Source organism: Cyprinus carpio, unplaced genomic scaffold (genome assembly GCF_018340385.1).
Source record: "Cyprinus carpio isolate SPL01 unplaced genomic scaffold, ASM1834038v1 S000006465, whole genome shotgun sequence".
Lineage (NCBI taxonomy): Eukaryota > Metazoa > Chordata > Actinopteri > Cypriniformes > Cyprinidae > Cyprinus > Cyprinus carpio.
The window spans coordinates 137,489-147,529 of record NW_024879144.1 but is presented as its reverse complement, the minus strand read 5'-3'; the positions used below and the strand labels follow the sequence as shown (position 1 = coordinate 147,529).

The 10,041-nt window shown below is 37.9% G+C and overlaps 1 protein-coding gene across 1 annotated transcript; it reads left to right on the top strand.

Moving 5' to 3' along the window:
- The first annotated feature begins 2,181 nt into the window (after window positions 1-2,181).
- LOC122143620 (gastrula zinc finger protein XlCGF8.2DB-like) lies at window positions 2,182-2,889 on the top strand. Its single transcript, XM_042754161.1, has one exon. The coding sequence runs from the start codon at window positions 2,182-2,184 to the stop codon at window positions 2,887-2,889; it is 708 nt and encodes a 235-aa protein (XP_042610095.1).
- The last annotated feature ends 7,152 nt before the right edge of the window (window positions 2,890-10,041 follow it).

The following is a 10,041-nucleotide window of genomic DNA, read 5'->3' as shown; positions in this document are numbered from 1 at the left end:
GCGCTTGTGGCTGTGCTGTGCAGTCAGTGAACTGCTTTTTTCACGTTAAACATTTTATGCGAGTATTATGACCAGTACTTTATTTGATCCTGTTCTGCAAAATGTTCGATTTTGAATTTTTGGGTTTCGGTAGGCCTATTTGTTTTAAAAAATCCAGCATTTACAGTGCATTAGATCGTGACAGTGCATGCGTGTGTGCAGACGAGGACGAATGAGCGCGGGTTTGGCTAGATGTATTTGGAGGTTATCGCTCACGTCTCGTTCTGCGCATATCCAAATGTTTCCATATTCGCAATGTATCTGAATGTTAAACTATTTTATAATTATATATTAATTATTTATTTTGTTTATTTATTTATTATGTAAACTAGATGGAAAATATCATCCTCTTCACATGAGCAAAAACGTCCTTGGCATAACAGCAGAGTGGACCGGTATACTACGGTCTATTTAAACTGACCAGTGTAACCTTTTATATGTTTGGTTGACTGTGTTCCTGTGGCTCAGTGGTAGAGCATTGCGTTAGCAGCGCAAAAGGTTGTGGGTTCAATTCCCAGGGAACACATGTTAGGTAAAAAATGTTAGTCTGAATGCATTGTAAGTCGCTTTGGATAAAAGCGTCTGGTACATGTAAATGTACTTTATTTTAATAATGAACAGACTGCGATGTAAGTTTGAAATTAGAATGCACTTTAGATGTTCTGTGTCATTTATACCAAATGCAAATGTTGCTGGTTGCTAGTGTGTTTGCAGCAGCACTATTATTTATTTTTTATATATTTTATTTTTTATATTTTTCAGTTTAATTGATTTTTATTTATAAAATCATTTTATTTAAATGTATATTTAAGTTTACATTTATGTTCCAACAAACTTGAAAAATTCTGCTTGATAAATGCTCTAAAACTTATGTAACATGATTGACTTTTATATATATATATATATATATATATACTATATATATATATATATATATATATAACCTGTTTTATCTATTTAATACTTGGTCAGTTTATTGATTTGTTTGGTTAACTTTAGAAATTTTTTTTTATTTTTAATACCGTGCAGTGCACAAAATTAAAATTCGACAGATGGTTCAAGTCAGTGCTCAATAAATGATGATAAGTTTAGAAATGTTGTGCATCCACTTATTATTAGTGTGACATTTTAGCATGCAAATGAGGGGGAGAACTTCAAGATATCGGCCCTAAAAATCGGCAGCACATATCGGCCATCGGCTGACCCTGACCTCTAAACATTGGCATCAGCTATAGAAAAAAAAACATATCAGTCGATCTCTACAGACAATTATCTTTTCTTGTAAAATGTGACAACAAGATTGCAAATTCAAAAGCGATAGCATCCAAAGCCTGCGGCTTACAAAATAGCAAAGAGGAACTCCCGTTTACAAAATTCAAGTCACAAATAATACTACTAATGAAAAAGAACAGGTTAAATGGTAACCTTTTTCGTTTCCATATAAATTATAAACTAAGAAAAATCAGCATGCATTGATTAATCCCATACTGTAACAAAACAAAAACAAAAAAACAACTGCGACAATATCATATGCTCATGCGACCAACTGAGAAAGTTAGTTGCAAAAAAAACACCAGTGTTAAGAATGAGTCTGGAGCCCTGGCTTTTATAACTACCAGCTTGAAAGAATTTGTGATGTGTCCTAAAGAATGCAAAGAATTAACAATATTGACAAGAGGTTCTGAGATTAATTTGTATTTGTTTATTGGGTATAGAATCTAGCACATGAGGTTGGATTTGATGTTTTACTTTCTAAAGGCTTTAATGTCTTGGTGCCGTTAAATTGGTGTTCTCTTGTTTTTGTTTCCTTTCACCTTAGACCTGATGCCACGAAAGAGGAGAGTCAACACTTTAATGAAATGGATCAGAGAAAATCACTATGAGAAATGTCATGATTTTATGGCCAGGGAAATCATCTTTTACTTACTCACCAACTCAAAAAACACAAACTAGATGTGTTGAATTCCAGATGAGAGTTCACACTGGAGAGAAGCCTTATGCCTGCCAGCAGTGTGGAAAGAGATTTATTCGAAAAGACAAATTTAAAGTCCACATGAAAATGCACAGTGGAAAGAAGCCTTTCACTTGCAAACAGTGTGGGAAGAGTAAGAGTTTCTCCTAAGAGGAAATCTTAACATTCACATGAGAATTCACACTGGAGAGAAGCCTTTTCGTTGCTCACAGTGTGGAAAAAGTTTTAAACAGAAAAAGTACCTTAATGCCCACGTGACAATTCACACTGGAGAGAAACCTTACACCTGCAAACTGTGTGGAAAGAGCTACAAAAGAAATGAAAATCTTAAAATTCACATGAGAATTCACACTGGAGAGAAGCCTTACACCTGCAAACTGTGTGGGAAGAGCTTTACACAAAAAGAAAATCTTAAAATTCACACAGGAAATCACACTGGAGAGAAGCCGTTCAAATGCTCTCAGTGTGGAAAGAGTTTTAAACAGAAAAAGTACCTCAATGGCCATATGACAATTCACACTGGAGAGAAGCCATTTGATTGTGATCAGTGTGAAAAGAGTTTCAGATATAAAGCACAGCTTGATCTTCACATGAGGAGTCACTCAGGAGAGAACTGTTTTATATGTCAGCAGTGTGGAAAGAGTTTCTCACACAGAGGAAACTTTGAGAATCACATGAGAATTCACACTGGAGAGAAGCCTTTCACCTGCCAAGAGTGTGGAAAGAGCTTCACAAATAAAGGAAACCTTAAGATTCACATGAGAGTTCACACTGGAGAGAAGCCTTACAAGTGTGTTCAGTGTGACATCAGTTTCACATATCACACAAACCTGAAACGGCATGTGCAAACTCACTCTGGAAAGAAAATCCAAACCTGAGGTGTGACAGGCAATTTCAACAATCATCTGTGTGTTCACTCTGAAGAAAGACAATTCAATTGTGATCAGTCTAATTAAAACATCACATAACACATTCTTATGAAAAATCCTATAAATGTGGGAACCTGATTGTGTCCTTTGTTAATTCCTATTCAGACAGGATTAGATTTTTACATGGAGAGGTGGGATAAAGTAAGTGTTACCGAGTCCCCGAATGTGTCATCTCAGTAATAATGGACAATATCAGTAAAGATTACAGGCGACATTCTCTAAAAAGATCCAGAAGAATTAACCTCAGGTAATGCTAATCCCATGCGAATAGACCAGCTGTAAATATGTACGCAAATATTCCATCTTTTACTGTTTTAAAGTAGCTTTCTGTGGTTTTTACAAGTATGGAGGCACTTAAAGAAGCATTCAGTTGCATGTTTTCAGCACACCATTCAGGTCAAAAAGAAGGTTAAAAGCACTTGTTAGAGGCACAAAATTTATTTTAGTTTCAGGTAAGTGCCTAATCCCATCTGAATAGGGCTTTACAGAGTTCTTATACAACAGAGTTCTCTAACAAAAAAAGAAGTTGAAGTGTTTTATTAGTATACTTTTCAACTAAAAATAGGAAAGTATTCTTCTAATCTTCACAGGTGAAGAAGCAGAAACTTAGCGATAGAAGGATTGCTTATGAACATGTAATCTAACGTGATTATCAATCATTAAACAGACATATAAAATCAAAACTGCCTAATGTTACCTTGAAGCTACTGAGGGTATTGATGCTGTACTCGATCTAGTCCATATATATTGTAATCATCGATCCAGATGTAGGCCTTTGACAAAAGTATGGTTTTTTTCAGCTTTTTATTCAAAATGTTGCTGTTTTATGAAACCTACCCACATTCAATTGTTGATTAAAAAAAGAATGTGTTATGCTATAATAAAATGTTTGTTTTTTAAAAAAGCAGAGGTTCATTTCTTTCATTTGATATGCTGTATGTACAGATGTTGAAACAACAGAAAATTTTGGGGGCCATGAAACTTTTGTGAAAAATAATTTAAAAAAATGCTGCCTTTGGCTGGCAAGTTAAAGTACAGTTAAAGGTGTATTTCAAGTATAAAATGCCTAAAATGGAACATAGTAGTATACTTCATTTAAAGAAACTTTCAGCATTTACATAATAGTATGTGCACAGTTTACCCTGCAAAAAATAAGAAATCAGACACTACATAAAAAGGCAATTGGTAAAAAAGGACAATGAATTCAACCTGAAACTCCAGCATTGAATGTAACCAGTCCATGAATGGAAATGCAGTGTACACAAACAAGTGAAGGATTGCTTGCAAAAATGCAATTCTGATAATGGCTAAAGTACGGTGGTCGAGAGAACTTAACGCACTGCAACCTAAGAAAACACATGCAAATAGAAAAATCACCAGGAAATTAAGAAAATATCTTCATGAGTTTGACAACATATGTGCTGCAAATACTCTCAACCCAACCAAAAAGAAAAATGCGATTCAAAAACAGAAACATGCTGCAAATATTTACAACACAACCAAACACAGAAATGTGCTGCACCCGCAAGCACACTGCAGACACCCCCATTGTTACAACTTGAAGATTCTGACATCCATCCAAAAAAAGGTGCGCTCAGTTCATCTCAGATGGTTGCATCTCGATCATCCTTTGCTGGCTGTGCCGATTTAAATCTAGTGGTTCTGTTTGTGGACTCGTGTCGCAAGTTCAGTTGACGCAGGTATTGTGTTGGTTCTCTCCGGCAAATCAGTGATCAGCAGAGTTTACATGTCACATTTGGTAAAACTATGGTTCACTTGGAACCTCAACAGAGGTGGTACTGAAAAAAGTACCAGGTAAATGTACCCAGTGGGAAAACCCTCCAAAAAGTGAACCGTACCTGATCCGTACCGTGGTCGTACCATTCAGTGGAAAAAACGCTATTAGATAGGATGTCTGGAACCAGGTGAGCACCTGACACTTTCTACACCTTACAGTAAAGCTCTGAAGTTTAACTGCCCGTCTTGTTAGTTGTGATGAAGAATTTTGGTGATTAAAATCCGAAGTAATGGCAGAATGGTGGGTTATCTCAAAATGACATCATTTCAAATATGTCCCCCACTTTTTTTTACTGCCCAAACTATAGCCGAACATTCTTTTTCATCCATAGAGTAAGCCTTCACGGCATCATGGAGAAGTCTTGCTGCATAGGTATTACACTCTCCTCTCTTGATCAAACTCCGGGGGGTACGGCACTGTGCCCCAAGGCCAAAGTCATGTACAGAGTGCCTTTTTAAAGCATGTAAGATAGGTGTGATCACATTCTGAGTAAATGAGGGAATTAAAATGATGGTAGTGGCACCGACGGCAAGGCCACAGGAACCTTTACAAATTTTTTCGGTTTTGGAAAATGTAAATTCACTATGATTGCCTTCACTATTTGATGCGTTAGTGCTTTGCTATGCTGGTTACTCCTCCATCCTCCTACCTTCCGATATCTCGCTTTTTAAGTTCAAAGAACTAAAGATGGTAGCGTCCCATAGATATAAGCCATAGAGTGAAGCAATGATGTCTTGTTATGCGGAATAGGGAAAGTCCATCTAGGGGGATTTGGCATTCAAAATAGTCGATGAAGAAAGCGTATACTTTCTGTCTTGTCTTGGACGACAAGGACTTAACGTGTGTGCGATGCCCATGAAGAGGTGGAGGGCTGAGTAATCCCACTCCTTTCTGCATTTTATCTACTTTCTCATCTTTGAAGCTGTTTGCTTGTGTACTGGCATTTGGATAGGCTTTCCGACTTATTGGTACTTCATCACCCTGGTAGTGTGTTACGGGTGGGTGATGACTCGCAAAGTAAATTCCAACAAACTCAACAACAAAACTTTAAACTCTCTTTTATGATCTGTTGTAACTGTACATAAGATCTTTTATCATAGTTACTGAGGCTCTTGGTCATTTGGGAAAGTATCTGAGGATTTTCAGTCAGGATTTAAGACTGTATCATAGTATCATGAGACTGCTCTCATCATCGATCCTGGTTGTATTTCTCTATTAGTGGTACTGGATCTTAGACCTGCTGTTTGACACTATCGACCATAACATTCTTTTTGAGTAGATGACAATAATTATGTTGGGCATTAGTGATATTGGCATTGGCATGGTCAAATCTTAATTATCTGGCTGTTCATCAATTTGTAGCAATGAATGATGAGGTATCATACTTGTTCACAAGTACAAGTATGGAGTACCACAAGGCTCAGTGGCCTAATCTTCCGTTGCTTTTCACACTTTTTACATTTTACCATTAGGAGGACTTCATAGCTTTCACTGTTATGCTGATGATTACTCCGGCTCTATATTTCTTTTGTGCCTGATGAAACATACCAATTCGCAAAACTAACAGAATGCATAGTCGATATATTAAAAAGAATGGATAATAGGATTTTTTTTAATTTTCCTACTATTAAATTCTGGGCCAAAAACCTTCACGATGTATATACTAAAACAGAGTCTGAACACTTGACAGCCTGCTGCTGTTTAATCTTTGTTATTAGTTTAGGAACCTAGCTATGAGTGCTTTTGATAGCAATCTTTCTTTTTGAAAAACCATGTTTCTAGCATCTTGTAAAAACCCGTGGCATTTTTCCATCTTAAAAATGTATATAAATATTACGACCTATGCCTCTCATGTCAAATGCAAGAACATGTTTAATTAATTAATCTCTTTGAGCCTGAAGGTTATAAGTCTTTATTTTAATGGGCTGTATTGGGTGGTCTGTCTCTGCGTGCTTAATAAAGCTAACATCTACTAGCCTATGTGGCTAAATATGAGCAGAGCAGCTAGAGTTCTTAGCTAAGAACGCGCCAGAAGATATAAGACCTGCATATTAGGACCTCGATATCTGTCAACTGGTGCTGCGCATTAGCTGCACCCTTACTTGAAGCACGTGAGTACAATTTATAAAGGGCTTATTAACTGGGCCATTTGTTTTTTAAATTTTGTACTGTTGCTCTGAGGTCCTTGTCTTATGATGTTATCAAGATGTTTTATACATCAGAATTAAAGCATGGATATATAAATTTAGAAGTAATAGTGTCGATATTTTCTAGTTCCCTGTTTTATAAACGTGAGGATTCCCCCTCATCAAAACGTCCTAGCCTGGTTTGAAGATTTATGGGCGGATATGTTAGACTTGGAAGATAAGTATGCACCGGCCAGCTAGTGACTGAGAATTGGCTAATAGATTGTGTATGTTCTGAGCAGCGGTATATTCCTCATAGATGGGCCTGGCTGTGATTTGTTTCTAAAGATCCGGCATAAGCTACATATGGCATATCATCCCGAGATAGATCTGTAATTAGAGACAAAGTAGGTCTATAAGTACAGGGCGACAGAGACGTAACTGAAGAAACATTTAACCTCAGCGTACCTTACTCGTCATGATTCCAATATAGATCGGTTGGCATCCAGTCAGGGCAATCCTTTTTAGGGTGTATTGCACGACCAGGAAAGTCCGGCTTAGGATTCACTTGGCTTTGGTCTGGACCAAATATCAATGTTGATTATTTTTTTTTGGGGTTTTGTTTTTTCACCACCCCACACAGAAATTCTCAAGCAGTGAAAAAAAGCAGGCTAATCATAGAGATTTTTCATAAGCAGCAATTGTTACTTTTATATTATGTAGTGTTATAGCAAATACAAAATTATTTTAGCTGATTTTCTGTTATTAGCTATACAAACGCAATATGAAGACACTTATGTCTCACTTACCAGATGAGAACCACATGTCATTCTATACAATGTTGTAACAAGGATTTAGCAAAGTACTGAAGAAGTGCTAGCCAGACATGTTGCATGGCGCGAGAGAGGCATGCTCTTATGTGCGGGCCTACCAGGCATCATGACACTGGGCACTGGCCCAGAATAGGTATAAAAGGACAAACAAGTAGGTGAAAAACTTTAGAAAAACAGCGCGCATGAGGAAACGCGATTGCGAGGCTTTTTGAAAGTGTTATGGTTAAGTGTGGCTGATCGTGCCGTTATAACGAAACGGCGCTGGTCACACGGGGCCTCAAATTTAGGCCTGAGGCCTCGGCCGTACCCGACGGCTTATCAGAATTTACCTGCGCGAGCCGATCGGCGATCGATGCCGCGCCCCCTATCTCCGTCAAACGGGGCTATAACATACTGATCTGTTTGCAGGCTATAAGAATAGTTCAGTTTTGTATGCAATCTGCAAAGTGTTCTTAGTTATTTCGTTTTTTAATTAAGTTAATTTTGAAAACTGTCTTGGAGGGGGGCATTTTATTTGTTCGTTAATATATAATTTTTGGTTTTTTATTTGTTTTTGTTTTTTGGTTGACCGACATCGGCGCTAGGGCGGTGCTAATAAAAAGGACAGTAGCCTGATGCATATATTGTTTGATCAATTTAGGGAGCGCTTCTCGAAATCATCAGCGCTTGCCTAAACTAATAATCTATAGATATACTAATAACTGTTTCATATCTGCATTATAAGCAGTTTTAAACGTTAAACCTAGATAAATGTGGCTATAGTTTGTGTGGAGAGTGGAAGGGCTATGCCCTCCCCTATTCCGCCCCCAAGCAAAACAAAACAAGACGCGCTTTGCTAGGATGGACATAGAAGTGTGGCATGTGCATGATCAACACAAGTTGGGGGGTGCCGTCATCTTTTGCTCGTAAGGTAAGAGTAATTCATCATTTCGTAGAACTGTAAAATTGCTATACTCTTTTATTATTGTTGGAAGGCACTCACAGAGATTCACAAGATCGTTGTGAGGCTTTTATTAAATAAAGAAAAAACAAAAGTCATGATGCGCTTCTATGCCGTGCTTGGTGCTTTGAGTAGGGAGGCACTATGGCCAAAAAATGAAGGCCAAAAGCTCCAGTGAATACATGCTCCAATTCACTAGATCAAGTATAAAGTATATCTAGACAGAAAGCTTTAAATTTGGGGTATTTAGGACCGAGAATAAAAAACATATCGAAAAGGGTCAGTAAATTCTTTTATATAATCATAATCCAGTGAAATTGGATAAATTTATGTCCATACAAATCAGCGGAAGGTAAAAGCAGGTATCGTAAAGTGTACTTTATTTCTTTGTCTCCCATCTAGTGTTAGGGGTCGCAGTTGGCTTCGCTTGTAGGAAACGCTTGTTTGTCGTTAGCTGTGTTAGTAGACGTGCAAGGCGTTTGGTCTGCGTATCTTCATCGCATAGGGCATCTAGTCAGTGTCGTTCGCCGATATTGTTTAGATCTTTGTTGTCGATGCAAAGTAGAAGTGTGTTTCAGTGCTGAATTCATATACTTCCGTTTTGTCTGACGGGTGTATAAATAAAAGGTTAGTAAACAGCGGCAGCTCCTCGTTAAGCCTCCTCTCGTGGTGACGATCAAGAGCAAAAGACCATCAACTCTACCATGCCACTCCACCGGGCAGGGACAAGTAAGGGATACAAGTATTGTTTTGATTTAATCCTTTTTCCTTCTACTTGTTTCACTTCGCTTCCCAGTTTGTATAACTACCTTATGTGTTTCCAGATCCCAATATCACTACTCTTCACTCACAACCACGATCACACAAATGTAGGCAGCCAACTCAATAACTGCACACTCTTGCCTATATCTGCTAATACACTACCTTTTTCTATTGGTCTCTGGAATTGCCAGTCTGTTGTAAACAAAGCCGATTTCATTAATGTATTATAGCCTGGTCTAAAGCTTAATCTCATGGCTCTGATAGAGACCTTGATCAAAACCAGAGGACACTACACTCTGCAGCCCTCTCTCCACACACTTATCATTTTCCCACCACCCCGCTTTGACTGGAAAAAGAGGTGGAGGTAATTGGCTCCGTTTCCATCTCTAATGATTGAAATTTAATCCTTTACCATCTTTTTGGGTATCAACAGTTCCCTTTGAAATCATCCCCATTACTGTTACTCTACCCTCTCTTAAAATACATTTCGGGGAAGTTGGTTTCATCACCCCTCAGGACCACTAGGTAACTTTTTGGTGAACAGATGTGCTGTTTCTTAACCTTTCTCCTGAGGATGCAATTCCCCAGTTATGCTTGAGATTTCCAATATCCACCTAGATAAACCCCATCTGCTGACTCTTA

Excerpts from the sequence above, each read along its gene's own strand:
- LOC122143620 (XM_042754161.1), top strand. The coding sequence starts at position 2,182 with ATGAGAATTCACACTGGAGAGAAGCCTTTTCGTTGCTCACAGTGTGGA.